Source organism: Triplophysa dalaica, chromosome 20, assembly GCF_015846415.1.
Source record: "Triplophysa dalaica isolate WHDGS20190420 chromosome 20, ASM1584641v1, whole genome shotgun sequence".
Taxonomy (NCBI): Eukaryota; Metazoa; Chordata; class Actinopteri; order Cypriniformes; family Nemacheilidae; genus Triplophysa; species Triplophysa dalaica.
The window spans coordinates 12,244,904-12,264,337 of NC_079561.1; the positions used below are offsets into that span (position 1 = coordinate 12,244,904).

The following is a 19,434-nucleotide window of genomic DNA, read 5'->3' on the forward strand; positions in this document are numbered from 1 at the left end:
AAACTCTTTACTAAAAACACATAAAACAACAAGAAAATGACTCTCTTACTCTTAAAGCGTACTGGGAATTGAAAATCCTCTACGACTGAGGTTTGAAAAAATCATGCAAATCATGTTGATGAAAAATATTACGTTGAATTAACTTATTTAAATGAAGTTAACTGGACTAGTATCAAAGTTCCTTTTTCAGTGTATAAAAAAGGTTTCTAAGGGATAAATACATTGTTTTTGGTACTATTAGTTGATGTAATTTACTTAGTTTACACATTTTTTTTAAACCTAGTATTATTTAGTTGTGTAAACTTCTTAGTCTAGTCAAATTTTGACAATATGAGCAAGGCATCTGTTTTGTTTGTCCTTTTGATGTTTTATTAAAAATGTAGCAACATTGGCCGGACAGATTAAATGTAGACAATGTTGTTTGGGACTGACGTACACCAATAATATCTGCTTCTTTCATTATTCCTGGAATCCTGTTTTGAAAGTACATAATTGAACAGCATGTACAACTATCCCACACTGACTTACTGTGCCTAAATATGGCATCTACCCTGACTATGGTTTATGGTCCTACAAAAACAATGGACATTTTTAGTAACGAATGAGTTGAGTGAGTCTTCCTTGTTTTTAGGACTAGCGGTCGCAAGAGTCTGTGTTGTTCTCTTGTTTTATTTATACAGTGTTATTTTACATTTTACTATCCTTGCGGGACACCGTTGGCTCTCTCTCTCTCTCTCTCTCTCTCTCTCTCTCTCACTCACTCACTCACTCTCACTCTCTCTCAAGGAGACGCATATCTCATCTGCTAAAAAATATGATTTGTCATAGATTTGTCATATGATTTGAGATGCTACATCTCAAACGTCTTCATCATCATTGTTAGTCATTTACACGCAGCAAGAATTTGCTTAGCTGCTTCATCCTCCTGATGGTCCGGCTTGCTGATGCTGTAGAAGAGAGCTAATATTTCACACTGAGCAGGAACCCAGCCAACGGGTCCATTTACTGGCAGAAATAAAAAAAGAGAAAGTGAAAGAGTGAGAGATAAGGGAGGGGGAAGGATCCGGACTGCAGGCGGACTGCGGCAGGAGGGGTATGACGTTAGAGATAGAGAGAAATGTACGGTTTGAGACAGCCTCCAGGGTGAGCGGAATCACAGCAGTGAGATGAGAGAGATGCTCTTGTTTTAAACAGGACGAGGTTTGCAGGGATGTAGTTTTGAATAACATTTGGAAAGTGGTCGGATGAGTGGGTCACTTCTCAGGATTCAGTCATAGTGAGTCAGTGCAGAATGGATGAGTCAGTGCAGAATGGATGAGTCAGTGTGACACTTGTAAGGGATCCAGCATGTGTGACAGCGTGCACGAGCACTGCGTAGTGTTTGAGCGCAGGACACACTGAGCCTGTTTTTACTTCCATAGAGAGCACGCTTTCGTTCGGTGTGAGTATAGCTCTCGTGATTGTAGTGTCTCTGCTTGACTTTACAGCGTTATGGGTTTGATGATGTTTTTGGTAGGATTGTCTTGAAATATTGGGTGTCACATGTTATGATTATGACCACCACAGATGTGACTTCAGAGTTAGGTCAGCTTTCAACAATAAACTTTCTGAATGAGTAAGACATCCGTGAGCTGAAAGAATTGGAAACTGTTGATTGGCTGAGAGCATTGTTGCCCTGTGAGAAAACTTCCTGTTTCCTCCGAGTGGACGCTGGGCTGCATTGGAACAGCACGGCAAAGGATGCAAGTGTAATTCAGGAAAAAAAACATCCTATTGTTTCTCGAGATTGCATAGCGGATATACAGCCCGCGGTTTTTAACGCATTCAGAAGAAACGTGAATTTATAGAGAAATAAAGGTAAGCCATAACTCTCCTAAATATTTTTAACATCTATTGGATGTTTCTTTACTGAAATGTGAAAAGTTTCTTGAGTTATGCAATGGTTTGTGACATACAAATAGTTGTGTTTTCACAAAAGACGTTTTGTCTTTCTGAGAATCCTGTTGAGTTCTTTGACATTGGTTGAATGACACTTAGAAAGAAGACTGTCACCGTCATGTGATTTCATTATTTTTGTTGGTTTCATGTTTTGTTTTATAATAGACAGTGTATTTTACACTGATTCTTGGCTGGGTTTGTTTTAGGACCCACTTAGGAAATTTACACCGGACATCAATTGGTGACCTAACATAGAACTGTTGATCAATGTTAAAGGTACATCATTGTAATTAAAAATGTCACTAAATCATAAAGCTGAATGTATTAATATTACCATTAGATGCTGAGGTGCGTATGGTATAGATGTATATGATTTGACATCTGATTAAAAATATCTAATTTAGCAGATAGTCATTTGTAGTCACACAAGCCTTTTGCTGTATTTTTTTTAAACCGTACATATATTTTTGAGGATTTTTTTTGCTGTTGATATATTTGATATGTTCAGAGTGTTTGGTTTCAAAATGTATTGAATTTCAATGCTTTTTTGCTACTGGCAAACAGATTTAGGGATTCACACAAACCATGTTTATCTTTGACACATATTTCCTTTAATCCAGGTAGTTTTTTCTTTTACCTTTCATAGTTTTGTTTATCGACGATCAGGTTAAACAAACTGACCGTGTTCACAATTTGAAGACTTGTACCAAGTGCCAGGGGAATAATACATTTTATTCATCGTATTTTGTTATTTTGTATTGTGCATTATTATATTTTATAATGGATGAAGTGTTGACCTTTGACAGGGTTTCTAGAGTAACATCTGTCAGTTATAGGCTTTAAATGATGAAGGAATAACTATTTGCATCCATGTTTACAGAAAGGACTTCATATTCTGGCTACAATAAATACACAGAAATGGTAATTGAAGGAATAATGGGAAATTGGGGTCAATTTTACCTTTCATAGGCTTTTAAGAGCTTTGGATGAGCAACAGAGACAACTGATGGGAAGAGGTCAGTTTTAACCATCACACAAACTCACAGGCTATATAATGACAATAAAGAAGAGCTTAGTCACACCACAGTAACCATGAGAGACAGGCATTTGTGATTGGAACTGCTGTGAATGTAAACTGGTGTGCTGAAGTGAATCTAATTCAGTTTAAGGGTGATGGACCCCCGACTGGGTGTCTATTGTGTTTGGCATCATGAGTCACGCGATCATTCACTGAGTGAAAACACAGCGGCTTGTGATTAACTGTGTCATTGTGTCAGTGGCACGTTTCTCGCACTTTATCTAACAGAGCAAACAATAAAGTTTTAAGGTGATGTTAGAAACATTCTGTTGGTTAAAACATTTTAATGTGACGGAGGACTAATGATTAACATACATAGCTCACTTGTTAAATAATATTTAACTTAACAAAATAAATGGTGTTTTTTGGGTGAAATAAATTGAAAGTTATTTAACATGAATGTGAATGAATGTTTAAAACTAAACAAATAATTATGCATATTACTTATGCAATTATCTATATATATATATTATTTTATTTTATATTTTGTGGTATTGTTATATAAAAATAAATTATTCTTAAAGAATTCTGTAAGGATAGACCCCAGTTATTTTTCTTTGCTGCATTATTGACAAATACCTACTCAACAAGAACACACTATTAATGCTCTGTTGGTTTTTTGCCAACATTTAATATGTGGATTTTTACACGTTTCTACTCACTCACACAGATTTCTGACATGTTTTGTAAATAAATGTGTCGTAGGCACACTCGTTGTCTTTTACAGAAAAGATCAGCATGAAATAATGTGTTTCATGCTTTACAGCATTTATTGAAAATAAGATCTTGTACTGGTCTGTGTGCTGCGCCATTTCTTGTGCCAACAGCAGATGGCAGACTTCACACAGATACTGAGGAAGCGAAGCCTCCTTTTCTAGTCAGTGGAACACATTCATGAATAGACAAGATTGCACAGTTTACTTTACTTTACTCCATACAAATAAGGGTCTGCCGTTTATCTAGTTGGCCTGTTTGCCTGACCAGACTCAACCTCATTTTGATGTGCGATCGTTTTGATAGTCACGTCAGATAACACTTTATCTATTGTAGCTGTTATGAGGAGTATGTATAGCCTAGTGGGTCAGTCTCGGTTTGTGCAAGTTTCTATTGGTAGGAAAGCAGACAAGAGAGAGATAAAAGAGATTCTTTTACCGCATTTTTGATAGCAGAATATGTTTAAGCGGGGGTCTTCCACGTTTTTCGGGGCAAGGACCCCTTAGATGAGAGATGCATGGAGCAGGGACCCCCTTATACTAAATGTGAAAACGGAGCTATTGAAATATAGAAACAACCCTTTTTTTCACAGAAATATTATTTTAAGACATTACATTAGCACTATTATGCATGTTATTGTTGCACATACATACTTTTCTTTGTAATCTTTTTATTGATAATATAGATTGTCTGATTATTTTAAGGGATTTGCAGCATCATACATTTTCATTTTACTGTGAGATGGACAGTTAAACATTTACTTACCCTTAACCTTTTTTTAATTAAGGCTTCAATGAGACCCTGGTTAATGGTACAAAAACTATTCTAGTGGAGGTTCAGGTTGTCTCTGGATGCAAAAGAAATCAATGCAGATGTTATGCATTCTATTATAAAACAGGCCATTTTATTATAATTTAATTTTTTCCGCGTCTCTGTGTGTTGTGGAACACACCACTATTTAATAATTCTGAGCTCCATTGTCTTTCTCATGGATCAGCATTGTCCTGACTGTTATAGTAAAATTCACGAGTTTTTTCTGCAGTGCATATCAGACTAAGAAGTGTGTCATTTTTTGGGGCAACTTGTTTGACGTGCACCATCAGTACAAGGTGCGCGTTTCATTGATTTTAAACACGTACGATAGTTTTGTCAGAGTGTACAATGCAGAAGAGGCGTTGTGTCATTTGCCTGTCTAATAAGCACTATAAACAGAACTATTTCTGTACCCAGGCTTTACATTTTGAACAAAAAGTGGCCCCTCGGTTGAAGACCCATGTGTTAAACGGTTGATAATTAATTATTTCGGTTTATATAAAATTATATGATCAAATTATAATTGTCATAAAGTTAAATGAAAAATATAACAGCATTATTATTTTACTTGATTCTTTTTTATATCACTGTTTAAATGTATAGATTTTTTTCTATTTTTTTTGCCCACTAACATATCTTCTCCCATATTTGTTTGTTCTGCATGTGTGTATGTGCTTTGAACGTCTGTGTGAAATACCCTGTGTTTACTAATGTGTCAGATTTTTTCAGTGTGGAAATTTCCATAGCATTACAGACCAGGAAAGGGTCCCATCTGCTAGTGCTGGACACCTAATGATTATTAATACAGCATTTCAAGAGAACCCCCACACCTCACCTGACATTTATAGGATTATTAAAAAACAAAGAAGAAAATGATGGAATAGGCTCATGGTCTTTGTCCGCTGGCCATACACAACCTGCCCTTATATTTCCTCTCTGCCATACACTTACTTCTCTTTGAAATAAAATATGATATAATTTGAGCTGGAAACCGAGCTGGATAAACAGAGGCAGAGGAATAGACAGTCACGCCATATTAGCCTTTGATCTGACCCGCAATAGTTTCCGCACTATTGTCTTAGATTGGATAACCTCAGCAGCCAGACTCAATTGGTCCGACAGATTTGTTATAAGGTCATAATCCCAAGACATCTTGTGTGTGTGAATGATTCTTGTGCCGACACTTAAGCCTATTTTGTGTTGTTTACGGCTTGTCACTGACTCATTCCTTTTACAACAACCCACTGTCGAGGGCCGAACCAATGCAGGGTTTAAAGATACAGTGCCGTTGAGCCACCAATTAAATGATAGTAATTAAACAGCTTCTCTTTGTGATTATAGATATTTAGAACTGAGCTTCTGGTTTTAGAGACTAGAAATAACACTTCACCTAAGAGAGCCCTTCGTGAAGTGATGACTAATGGAAATGTTACAGCGTGTGGGTGGGCCTTGATATCAGATGTATTCTGCAATTCATTAAACATTAGCTGCGCTTCATAGCAAACCTTTTCAGTGTACAAGAATCTGTCTTTCTAACCAAATCAATCCAGTTTATGCAGGTGCACTAGAATAGTTGTCCAGATGTCAATGACATATGTCAATGAATCTTATTTACAGCAAAACACCATTGATCTTTTTTGGTTAGGAGAATGATCAAAAGCTGAAAACTCTTGATAGCTCTGTTGACCAACATTTCTGTAAGTCTCTGTTCTGAAGTGCTCTGTCAATAATACTACACCTGTCATCTGGTTACATGCTAAGAGGTAGTACATATTAGAAAACAGGAAACACCTATAGATATGAACAGTTGTATTGTGATGTAAGTGCTTTGACTCAAATCAAGTCTGTGTTCTATGATTTTGTCTTTTGGTATAAAAATGCAAATCTAGAAATATGGGTAAATATGATATCTATGAGCCGGGCACTGACCATATTGACGCTTAGAAGTTGTCACAATTTACAATCTTGAACTACCTCTTGTACAGATTAATTAATTTTACAACATCATTTCACACTGTAGCTTCTTGGACATTGATAATTGCTGGAATTGTGGATATGTTTTTATACATGTTTTTATTATTGTTTTTATTTGTGGTTGGCTGCATGTCCCCTTTAAGTAGGCATGTTTAAATCTTTAATCCATGGGAAAAAAACAGAGGTGATTTTTGTTGATCACGTGATTTTAGAATCACATGGTAGAGACACAGTCTGCTCATGTATCTGTTTCCCTCGCTGCTTCCGCAAAAAGCTCCTAAAACATTGAGTAATATTATCTTAGTGGTTTCTATCAGTTTCAGTAGCGCTAAAAGTGGATGTTCAGGTAAAGACAACTTTCAATAATTATGAATATTTTAGTATAACTAATATAACTGAATTGATTGAACTTTCCTTAATATAAATGTTTTGTTTACAGGTGTTATTACACCATATTAATCTGCGATACTGGAATTTGAACCAGGACTGGATGCTATGGCCATATGTTATGAAAAATAGTTTTTTTGGCAGCAATAACACAAGATAGGTTTGGTGCACACAGGGATTAAAAAAATGACTCTTGTCCACAGTTAAATAAATCGACAGATCTTTATGGTTGTGAACCTACTTTTATATCAAATGCCCTCTCTTTCAGACACATGGCATCATGTTTTATACCAACAAATAAAAAATCGAAACCCGACTTGCTCTTATAGAAATATTATAATGTGTCGTGGTTAGATCTTCCATCAGCACACTGGTTAAAAAAAAACATAAAAATCAACAAAAATGTGTCACTGAACACAAAATCAAGATCCTGCCATAGCCATCCCAGTTCTCTGATATTAACAATAGAAAATGAGTTGGACGAACTGAGGGTAAGAGAGCACCAACATTTTAAGGATCTTAAGCGATTCTGTATGAAGGAATGGACTCGGATAACTTGCCATGATTTCTCAAACCTCGTCAGACATAAAAGAAAAGACTCCGAGCTGTTTTTCATGCAGATGGAGTTTACAGAACGTTTTGAATACAAGAGTGCCAATAATTGTGACCAGGGTGTATTACAGAAAAACATTTTTTCCTAATGTGATATTCCTCCCACTTCAAATTGTTTTACTTAAATGAAATGTTGGAATATTGCGGATTTTTTAAATAAAAGATCTAAAGGAGAAACTGCAAGATTAATTTTTACAGCCTTCTTTGCTCATATTTACCAGGGGTGCCAATAATAGTGGAGTGCACTGTATGTTCTGGAATGTCACTAAATCTTGGCCAAGTTTTATTTCTGTTTCTGCTTCTGTTTTGGGTTGTATTTTAAGGTCAAGCAATTCATATTTTTATTTATTTGATGCTTTTCACATTTCATATTGTTTCAAAGCAGCTTTACAGAAAATCATGCTTTTAAATCCATAAATAATAAAAAGCCATAAATATCGCATAAAAGGCTTGATCAGTTTTGAACTAAATATTTCATACTGGGTATTGCATCACAAAAGATATTTCCAACTTTCTACACATTTTTCAAGATGGTCGCATTGAAACGGATACATATTAGGCGATGGCTTTCAGCACATTTTCATTTGAAATCTCATTTCCTATATAATATTTATTTTGGGAGAAAGGTGGCACAAATCTTTGTTTAAACTGTATTTTTATGTGGCAGTGTAATTGTGTATTCTCACGTTGCACCCAATGTTCTATCTTATATCAGTTGATGGGTTTAAGCTGTGATGGGACTGTAGGTGAGAGCAGGTGCACAATTACACTGGAGCACAACTTGCTGGTGATAACATTTTGCTCGGTTTATTAGACAATGTGTCTTCGCAATTTCAGTTTGTTATATTTAAGAAATATAACAAAAAGCAAGAACATTTTATGCAATACTTGTGACATCCGTTGTGACAGGTTAAACATATGTAAGTCAAGACATTTTCAGATTCAACTCATTCTAAAAATAACATTTATTTCTTTATTATTAAATCACCCTCATTTCATTCAAAACCTGAATGAGTTCTGCAGGTATTTTGAAGAATGTTGATAACCCAAAAAAACTGACCCCAATTGACTTCCATTGTATAAACACAAAACCTCTGAGACATTTCTCAAAATATCTTCTTTTGTGTTCCACAGAAGAAAGAGTCATGGTTTTCAATGACATGTGGGTGAATAAAACATGACAGAATTTGTATTTTGGATTGAAACCTCTTGCAGCCTTTTTTCAGACCACGGTAGTCTTGGCTTGAGTCCCACCGGTCGTGGGGTCTTTCACAGTGTCTGAAACGTAACACATGTTGTGATTCTCATTTGCCAGAGAAGAGTAGGAAAACAACCACCTTTCACAAGAATATGTGGCTCACAGCAGGGCCATGAGCTTGATGGATTGAGGTTTGCTTGGACTTATTTGTTGTGTTGTGTGACAGTTACCATGGAATTGTGCAAGGTACACAGGGCTTGTCTGAGTGCTGAAATTAAAGACTTTGATGACAACTGGATCTGCCAGACTGGCTAACTGGCACAGGTTTAAAGGCCTCGGACCCTAAACTACTGTTAATCTCAACATGACTTGCTATTAGAATTTATTTCGAGCAGATGGCGCTTAACAGTATTTTTGAAGTTGTTTGGCTTAACAAAATGAGATTGAGATAATCACTCATTTTGACGCTAAAGCCTGTATTTCAAATAAGGTCTCCTTTATCTCCTATTCTTTCACAACACTCTTAAACAGCCATGCCAAATCCTTCCCCTTGGCGTGGTTTTACCGAATGCCTCAGAGAAGCTTGTGAGGAGATTTTCCCAGATTTGGTTAAACGGTCCATGTCATTTGTGTTTAAATGCAACAGTTGGGAATTTGGAACGTTAACTAAGAGTTAGTGTTCATCTCTTTAAATCACTGTCTTCTCTAAGCTTTCTTTGACGCTCTGTTCACCAGTGTATCCCAAACTTTTCTGTTAACTGAAACAAAGTGACTTGAAAACTCCAGTAATGTTCTGTTTTTCAATAAATGTAGCAAATACTGTAACAAATGTTGTGCGTATAATGATGAGTATAAGATAAAAATAAAATAATTTGGTAAGCTGATGGCATTGTGGAAATACACATTTATCAGTCGAAATTTTAAGATAAGATTAGCGAAATCACAAGGTTATGAAGTTATATGAAAGCCAGCTTTGTTTTCAAAACTACTATTTAAAGCTGCAGAGCTGTTCAAGGCGCAATGCGTGATATTAAGACGGATCTATTGACAGAAATGCTAAATAATATAGATAAATATGTCTTCAAATGTGTATAAATTAATTTAAATGGGTGTATTTGTATTACATATTGAAGCCTTATGTTTTAAATACCTTAGAATGAGCTTTTTCTATACACTGCGGGTGCCGTTGCATGGAATTCTCCATGTTGTTTCTACAGTAGCCCTAAACGGCCGAACTACTCTACAGAGCGCGTTTCACAAATGCATTATCTCCTTCGGCAAAGAAGTGAAAATATGTCAACATCTTAGTTTCTGTATTAGCCACTTTAGTGTTTTTAAACTTATAAAAGCTTTTAGAATCGTTTTATTAATGAAGCATTAATCGAGTGCAATAAAATTCAAAACTGTCACTTCACTCAACTGTAAGCGTATAATTGTGATTCATAAGTTTGTGGGAAATGTTCAATAACATGCAATTTCATGTTTCCAACAGAGATGGAGTGATAGAGGCAAAAGTTATGGATTGCAGCTTGAAGCATATTTTAAATGGCAAAAGTTACACAGCATGTCTTTAAACCTTGATTCGTACCATAATTGACAAGCTTAGTTTAATAATGATTTTTTTTGCGCTGATATATTACATAATTATCAATAGAAATAACATAAACCACTTTGTATACATGTAAAATGGAACCAGAAATATAAAACCATAAAACAAATTTATCTTCAACAAATTATGTGTGTTTATCTCTGAAATATATTCTGACCAATGTCTCAAATGCAGATATTTCTCACAAAGTATTGTATTGTGTTGTTTCCATAAGCTGCACCGTTTACTCTTGTGTTTGACATTGTGTTTGTATGTCAAGGGTCAACCTTAAAAATATTCTTGCATGAATAAAAACAGAATGTCAACACCCTCTGATTCAGGCCCTCATGATATCTTTTCCTTTGTTCTCAGCAGCTGACTCTGTCCCGCCATGAGTGCAGGAGTGAATGTGAAGAGCCTTCCACGGGCCCAGCCGGGCTCTGCCATCCCTCTACACAGAACCAGACACCCCTCCCCAAAACATGAACCCAAAATCACCAGTGTTGGCCAGCCGAGACCATCCACACACATCCCCGGGAGCAATCGAACCTCTTACAGCTCTCCTCCTGTCTCCTCCAGAGACGTGCTGAGAAACCAGCATCTGCTGCTGAGAGGAAGCCCACCCGCTCAACGTTCTGCCACCAATCCTCAAATACACATCCAAGACTCTAGATCAGCCCAAAGCAGTCCACAAGCTAGACGGAAAGACTCCCCGCTTCTGAGGGGCTCTCTGGATGGGTCCAGGTCTGAAAGTTTGTTAGACCTCCGGTCCAACGTCAACAAGAACATCCAGAGCTTGCGTTCTCAAGCGGGAAGATTAGATAACGGTAACAGCACGATCTCAGAAGGACCCAAATGCCAAGAAGAGAGCGGCGTTTCCCTAAGCAGTCAAAGCAGGACAGGAATCCCTACGTTTCGATTTGGTAACAAAAATCTGAGGCCGGGAGCTGCGAATGCAGATTCGGGTCTCCTCAAAGTTCGGAGAGATAGAGTGTCGTTGCAGAACAGCGCTTCCAGTAGTTTCTCAGATGAGGAGATGTGCACGCCGGATGACCTCAGTCCAGAGGTCCCACAGATACCAAATCCAGAGGTCACAGCGGCTGGCATGAATCAGGATGCTTGCAGCGTGGACCTGCTGAAGGCCAGACAGACACCGAAGGTCAATATGGCTGCCGTGGCACCGTTCCGATACAGGTAACTCAGAGAAAAAAGGGTTTTGGAAACTCTCTTTCCGTGCCCTACACTCATATTTTGAGTGTGACACCTGTGCCAAAAAAGAACAACAAATTTACAAATCTGAAGATGAAGATTTATAGAATCATTTATTAAAAATACAACATTTTGGTGGTTATCATGTTAATGTTAATATCGTAATTCTTCTGGTCACGATAATCGTTTATTAGACCTCTGATATTATGATAGCCCCAGGTTGCCATCTTGTCCCAAATGACATTTCAATATTCCTCCTTAACCTGTTTCTGACTGCATGATATTGGCCGTTACCATTTTATCCATCCAGTGTCTCTTTCTCAACCCATTTCATTCTATTTGCACCAACGCGACACTCCATCATCAGATTAGCCTCCTTTTCTCACTGGTAATGTTTCCAGGTCTGAATCAGTGATGCGGTTTAAGTGTCTGTCTCGCTCTCGTACCTTGTGTGTGCCCACTGGGAATTCTGGGGCGAATTATAGGCAAGAAAACCTTCTCCCGCCAGCACAGACACACTCTGAATTATCTGCTCTGATGACTCAGGCACTGGACAGCCGGTGGGCATCAGGGTGACTGAAACATTTGTTCAGGAATATAAACCAGCCATTGCTCTTAAGTTTGAAAGATTTTCTTTGAATATTTTTGAGAAAACATACACCTTGCCATAAACAGAAAGTTATTCCAGAATTAAAATGGTTAAAATTAGATGAAGGTTTTTAGCGCATTGTATGTTTCGCAGTTTATCCGTGTGATATTTTACCTTTTTGTTTAACAAAATATTAATATTAATAAATAGTTCATAAGTTAAGTAATTTGTTTATATTTATTTCACATAAAAGTAAACAATAATATTTCTGTTGTATTGCTTAAAAGTGAACATTAACTTGTTTTGAGGTCTGAAAAAATACAGAACATTATTTTTGATCAGTTTCTTCAGTTTTTATTTTCTGCACATAATTGAAAATACAAACAATAATTATATTTGAAATGTGGGAGACATATTGTTAGTAGTTCACAGAATGGAACAAAAATAACATAAATAGTTAATTCAGAAAAACTGAAAATAATTTTTAAACAGTCCTTATTTTCTTCACGGCTATCTACAGTTTGTACATATATATTTTATTATTCAAATTTAAATAATAATATAATATTTACATATACCGATAAAAATGTCACGGAATGAAGAAAAGTTCTTGTCTTGTCAGCAACAATTAGTTTTTCAGGTCAGGTGGCTACAATGACTGCCAGTCAAAGACGGTCTCAGAACAGCGAATGTTGTGACTGATTTATTTCACCTTTTTAATTCTGTCATATAGGCTGCAGATTCAAGAAGACGTCATATCCCTGGACGAGTTCAGCGACTGTTCATCTGACTCCATTGAAGTGAACTGTGACGATCTCACTGCTGGTACGTAATTGACTCTCTTTACTTTATTTATTATCTTTTTTTAGGCTTTAATATAAATATGAATTCTCAGTGATCTGTGTTGTATAAAATACGCATGCAGTCTCTTGCTTGAATCCCTTAAGTTGAGGGCAGAGAGCTTCGAATCTGTCCCTACATTTCTTTTCTGGCCTAATTCTTCAGCTGTAAGTGACCTGTCGCCCGTGGCAGCGGACGCGAGGCACTCTGAGAGAAAACAGGCTAGGATAGCCATCGCTGTGGGATTTCCACGCCTACAGAGAGAGAGAGTGAATACAACAATCACAGAGACTGTCTTTACTCTCTCAATGCTCTGACACACACACACTCAGAAAAGCTTTAAGCCACCTCCAAATACATATCACGGGCTGTGGTGTAAAGTGTGCTCTGCTTTAGATGACACGTCACCTGTTAAACATGTCTGACCACCCTGGGGTCCTGTTTAAATGTACTTTTTTCATCCATTGAATTGTTCGCCATGCAAAGTTGTTAATATTTTGTTTTTAAATGAATCATATTGAATTAGATTGCAGATCAGATCAGTTAAACTGGGTTTAACCAACAGGTGTTACTTTCAGCTCTTTCTTCATTTGATTTCTGACCCACGGCTCTGTTCAGAGTGTAATTGAGTTGTGTAAACACGTTCTGGGCACTGTTGAAACCATCACAATGACTATTAATGAAACTAATGGCACTAAAATACAGCGCATTGTGGACAAAAATATTAAGACATCAATGTTTTCAACATCCACCCCAGTCTAAAATGACTTTAAAACACTAATTTAGAGCTCTGACCTGATAACTTTCGGTGTGTCTGCGCATCAGTGTTTTAGTGATTTAAAGGGATAGTTCATGCAAAAACGAAAATTTTATCATCATTTACTCACTCTCTTGTCATTTCAAACCTTTACGACTTTCTTTCTTCCGCAGAACACAAAAGAAAATATTTTGAAGAAGTTTGATAACCGAACAGCGGTTATTCTATTGACTTGTATTGTGTGGACACAAAACCAATTCAAATGAATGGCTGCCATTGCTTTTCGGTCCACAACATATTTCAAAATCTTCTTTTGTGTTCTGCGGAAGAAAGTAAGTCATACAGGTTTGAAATGACAAGAAGGTAAATAAATGATGACAGATTTTTCATTTCTGGGTGAACTATCACTTCAAGTGTGTGATGGCCGATTTGACAGTAAGTGTGGTGGTGAGAGGGCTCAAGGGTTTCATCAGGGCCGGGATCAGATTCACCCCTGAGAATTGACAATAGTTTGTCAGCAGATCAAATCACACGCTTCCTATTTCAACATCTGCCAGCAGCCTTCATTTGCAGATGGTTGACACACAAACACACGCCTGCACATATGCACACAGACACGAGCATCAAACAAGCAGAAATATCACTTTAACAACAGCGTAGTCAGAGACGGCGGTTGTTTATAACCGTTCAATCTGTTATCATTGAGAGAGGAGATGAGATGCTCCTGACGGAATAGGAAGGAAAGGAACGGAATAGGTGCTTTGATAAGCTTCGTAGAAGGCTTTGAATCTGTGAATTTCAGGATGTTTCCTTGCTCAAAATGAGGCAGAGGTGGTACCATCCTCATCTTGTACAACACGCATGTGTAGGACCGTACCTTTAAATTGCTTAACCCAATACTTTACATATTAACTTAAAATAAGATGAAAATGACAATTAGTAAGTGATATAAAACATTACTTTTATTCAACCAAACAGATATGTTTTTAAATCAAACAAAACTTTTTATCCTTTTTAACTTTTCAACCCACAGTAGCTAACTAAATGAAGTTAACCAGTCTTACTAAATTTGTTAAGCTCAATCTCATCCTGCGTTTTCTTGTGGTTTACTGAGCTTTGAATGATTCACAGATTTTTTGTATTTGCCTAGTGACTGAAAAGTTTCAACTGTTTAAACGAATCGATTCAAAGGAGTCATTTGCTTGCGAGTCAATCTGATCACAATGTGCATTCATATGGCGAACTCGCTGTGTGCAGTATAAAGCTGATTCAATGTGTCAACTGCACAGCTTTAAACATTTTACAATATACACCACATTACTTTTAGAAACCTTTTAAGAAATTGAATGTACTTGCAAATCAAAGCTAAAAAAACACAGCTAATACAGCTACTATAGCTTGTAATGGTGACTCTTCAGCGCCCCAAAGTGCTGATAACGAAACAGGGCCTCCCTTTAGGCGTAATGCCGCAACTGCAGTTACAAATGACAGTATGTTGACAGAATACACGCATTGTTTTTTTGTGAAGACACCTGACATAATTCAGGCAAGAGACTGAGGCAGGCACGAAATTTGACGGAGCCGCCCGCCTCCAATTTTTCTAAGCGGAAAAATCCCTGGATTTCCAATTTGTGACGCTAATATTTTAACATCCTTATTAGCGTCGGCTTTAATAAAATCTAACTGCACGTGAGCAAAGATGGCATCATCGCTCTCTTTGGGAATTTCAGATTCTGAAGGATATTTCCTCAATGCTCAGTGAAGCTTCCAGAGGTTTCCAAAACAAAATCAAATCTGGTTTTATGGCAATTAATGACAGAACGTATCGATTTGCGTTTTCATGCTTGTTTACAGGGATCAATACTGAATTAATATCTAGCATATGGTGAGGACAAAGAGAAATAAACAGTGCAACTGACCCATTGGCTGTAAGACAAATTGCAAATCAGCAGTGGCCTATTTTTGAGCTCCTTTTACCTAATTCTCTTTTTCCAGCATCCATTTTTCAACCGTTAAATTTAAGAATCCATTAACTCGAGTGCAAAAGAATGTAAAAACACAGACCAGCTGCAATAAATTGTCTACTACTGTAGCAAAATCTATTGACACGTGTCTATGCAGAGGTCTATCAGACATGTGGAAATCATCCCTGCTGCTGTTTAATCGTTTGATTTGGCTCTGCGTCACCATCAGTAAGTAACTTAATCTTTGTTTTGAAACCGATTCAAAGCTCAGATTGACTGGGAACGGTTTAGCCCATCTCATAAATCCCGACACGGAGGATTAACACACAAGAAGAATATTCACCTTTTCAAATGGAATCTCACATTGCGTTTCCAGAGGATGAGATGTCGAGACTGGCGATTGGAAAACAGGTGCTTTGGAGACTCTAACCTACAGTAGAGTAAGAGGCAGAAGCACTATAAATGCTAATTTACTTGATGCCTGAAGGTAGAAGAGAAAAACTGATGTGTGTTTGTGTCGTTTATAGTCAATTTGACATGGACACTTCAAGGCACACGTGTAAAACAAGTTCATAACAATTTTACATAATTGTTGGAGAATATGTGAACAGTGCTTGCACATTCAAAGGGGATGTTGCTATGGGGTTGCTAGGGTTTTCTGAGGGGTTGTTTGGATGTTTCAGTGCAGTTGTTAGGATTGTGTTTCGCACCTGCTAGGGTATTTTGGGTGGTCGTTAGGTCTTGATGTGCAGTTGCTAGGGTGTTCTGGGTATTTCTTAGCATGTAGCTATGCGGTTGCAAGGGTGTTCAGGGTATTAGCTAGCATATATCAATTTAGTTGCTAGGGTGTTCTGGTTCTTTGCTAGCATGTTGGTATGCAGTTCCTAGCGTGTCCTGGGTAGATGTCGGTAAGATGTTTATGATTTAGAATGTTTGTAAAACTGCCTCTTCTAGGATATATACCACATTTTTTTCCAGGGTAGATGTTATCCAGATCTTTAGCAGACATCTTACAGACGGACCTGTTAGGATGTTGGGTGGTTGCTATGTTGTTGCTCATCGCCTAGTCAAGTCACGAGCCTATTCTCAAATTCTCAAATTGAAATGAATTCTATCAAAACCTCCAAAATAACTACAATAACCCTGTTATTGCATATGCTGGTTAGGTAGGTTTTGAAGCATGGAAGCTGGTTTGTGCTTGTTTAAGCTGGTCAGTTTCTGATTAAGCTGCACAAACCAGCTACCATACTTCAAATCTCACCTAACCACCATATGCTGTTTTTTTCAATAGGGAACAGGGGTGATGTGCAGCATCATTTAACATTTTTCATGCAATCTCTTGCACGCACACATGCACGGTACACACACGTAAAATCATATACAGTACCTTTAGCCTGCATGTTACCTTCATGTTACATTCTTTAGTCCATCCATTTGACTGCAGAACACAAAACACCCTCTGGTCTGCGGAAACAAAGACTCTTGAAAGCATTCCTCTCATCACTCATTAATGCTTTTCAAAACTGCACAAAGTCTGATAAGATGCAGCAGTCACATTAGTGATCATTGTGCCTATCTGTTAAAAGGCTCCATCAGGAGACGTGTATCAGTTTGATCACATAATAACCCTGCATCCTTATCCTAACCAAACAATGCAGAGGGAGAGATAGAGAGACAGACAGAGAGAGTAAACATTAAAGTTAGGGGGAGAAAGAGATACCCTCTCTTCTAAAGCACCGTGCAGAATGCTGGAGTGACACAATTCTTTGCTTTTTAATTACATTTATTTTCATGCTACTGTATAAAACGTGCACAAGGCCACACTTAAAGATGCATCTTTTATGCATTCTGATCATTTCTCGACTTGTTTTTCTGGTAAACTCAGCACTTTAGGAAAAAGTGAGTGAGTGCACAGGACTCATTTTTGGAACAGACATTTTTAGTTTGGCACCCATCATAAAATGAAATTAGTGCTGTCACCCAGTCATTTTCATGACACGTGGGTTGCATCTAACCATCAGGTGTAATTTTGTATCAGGGTTGCAACATGTTAAAATATATGTTAAACATTGGCTCTTTAAGTATGTTTGTGTTAGATCTGAAGTGAGAGAACTACAAGGGCTCATCAATAAAGACAAGAATTAGGAGATATTGATGCTTTGATATAAAGAAAAGTTTTATCTTAGTATAAAGAAATATATTCTAATATATGGTATACAGCAGTGTTTTTTTAACTGGTGGATCGCAAGACCTTTCTAAGGAGCAAATAGTCAAAGAACCAACATAAACAACAAAATATGTAATTCTTAATATTATTCTGATTCAAGACTTGAAAACAAATTGCGTAAAAGCTGTTGGCAGATCCTGGAGTGAGTGAGTGCTCACCGTCTCAATTCAATGTTTGCATTTAGGTGAGATGTTGTCAGGCTGAATGTCTGTGTCATTCTATCGTTATTTTCTTAACATGTTACACAAGTTTGTTCACCTCAGAAAAACAAACTATCTTGTCCTGTCAGATGCAATAGACTGCTTTACTCACCCAAATCTTCACTGAAGGAAAGAAGTAGCAAATGAAACTATGTGCAATGGCATGCAACGTGTGAAATAAAAGTAAAGTAGGCTACCTATAAACATCAGATGGACCTTTGTGTGATATAGGCAGGAAGGATTTACATGTATGATATTCATATTCATCTTTCGTTAACACTCAATGATAGTATTGTGTATTCACTTTGGTACTTCAAAATGCCATGGTATTTTTGCTTTGTGTTATTTTGTATGTTTATATTTGGGAGATGCCTCAAACCTAGTTTGGGACTGCTATTTAATAGCCTTAACCTTAATTTATAGGCTGCTCATTCATCAGTTTTAGCCATAAATGTTTGTTAGCTTATTATTTTGGGATTAGTCACTCGTTTTTCTAAACAAACTTTATATGACGTCATATATCTGAAAAAGTGGGTCGCGGCTTGACGACCATGGGAAAATGTGGGCCCCATGGCCAAACCAGTTTAGAACCACTGCTGTTTATAGAATGTTTCTTTTAGAAAGTACAATTTAATATAGTAGTATTACCCAGATTTTGACCATGCAGAACATGCCATTGCATTTCCAGATGTTTATGGTTGCCAGAGCGTTGCTGTTCAGTTGTTAAGATGTTCTGAGTGGTTGCCAAGGCATCGCTCGACGGCTGCTTGGTTATTCTTGATTATTATATTGAGGTTTTTTGCTTAGTTTGGTAAAACAAGTCTACAAAGTCGCTATGATATTTTGGTCCCTGGATATTGTTTTGGGTTTCTCCTACAGTGTTGCCTGTTTTATCATCCATGCTGCAAAAGTAAGTCTGATTGTTGAGAATAATAGCACACAATGCCATTTTTTATAAAAGGAAGAATAAAACTGTACAAAAGTAGTTTCAAAAACAGTTTCTCAAAGATCTAATTGATGCAACTAGAAATTATTTTATAACTGGAGAACAGAACGTTTTCAGGCTGAGAACATTTTCAGACAGCTTGCGGGACATAAATCTTAAATAAAGAAAATAATTTACCCCAAAGGTCATCTTGTACTATTCATTTGAGTAAAACATCAGGTTATTTTAAAACAGATAGAGTTGATTATAATGAAAAGAGCCATTTATATGGCCTGCAGAAATATCACAGTGTGAATCACACAACACACAAATAGATAAACTTATAAACAAAGGTCAGTGATCGAAGGTTTGTTCATTTGACTTGTAAAGAGGATTTCCTCATGAGTGTGTCAGTTCCTCT

At 37.1% G+C, this 19,434-nt stretch overlaps 1 protein-coding gene across 2 annotated transcripts in view; it reads left to right on the forward strand.

Annotated features, from left to right (window-relative positions):
* Positions 1–19,434, forward strand: part of nav1a (neuron navigator 1a) — a 128,160-nt gene that overhangs the window by 11,890 nt on the left and 96,836 nt on the right. For both annotated transcript variants that reach the window (XM_056732712.1, XM_056732713.1), the window contains exons 2-3: positions 10,675–11,496; positions 12,834–12,925. In XM_056732712.1, coding sequence (XP_056588690.1) covers positions 10,694–11,496; positions 12,834–12,925 — 895 coding nt within the window. In that variant the 5' untranslated portion in view covers positions 10,675–10,693. The remainder of the gene's footprint in view (positions 1–10,674; positions 11,497–12,833; positions 12,926–19,434) is intronic.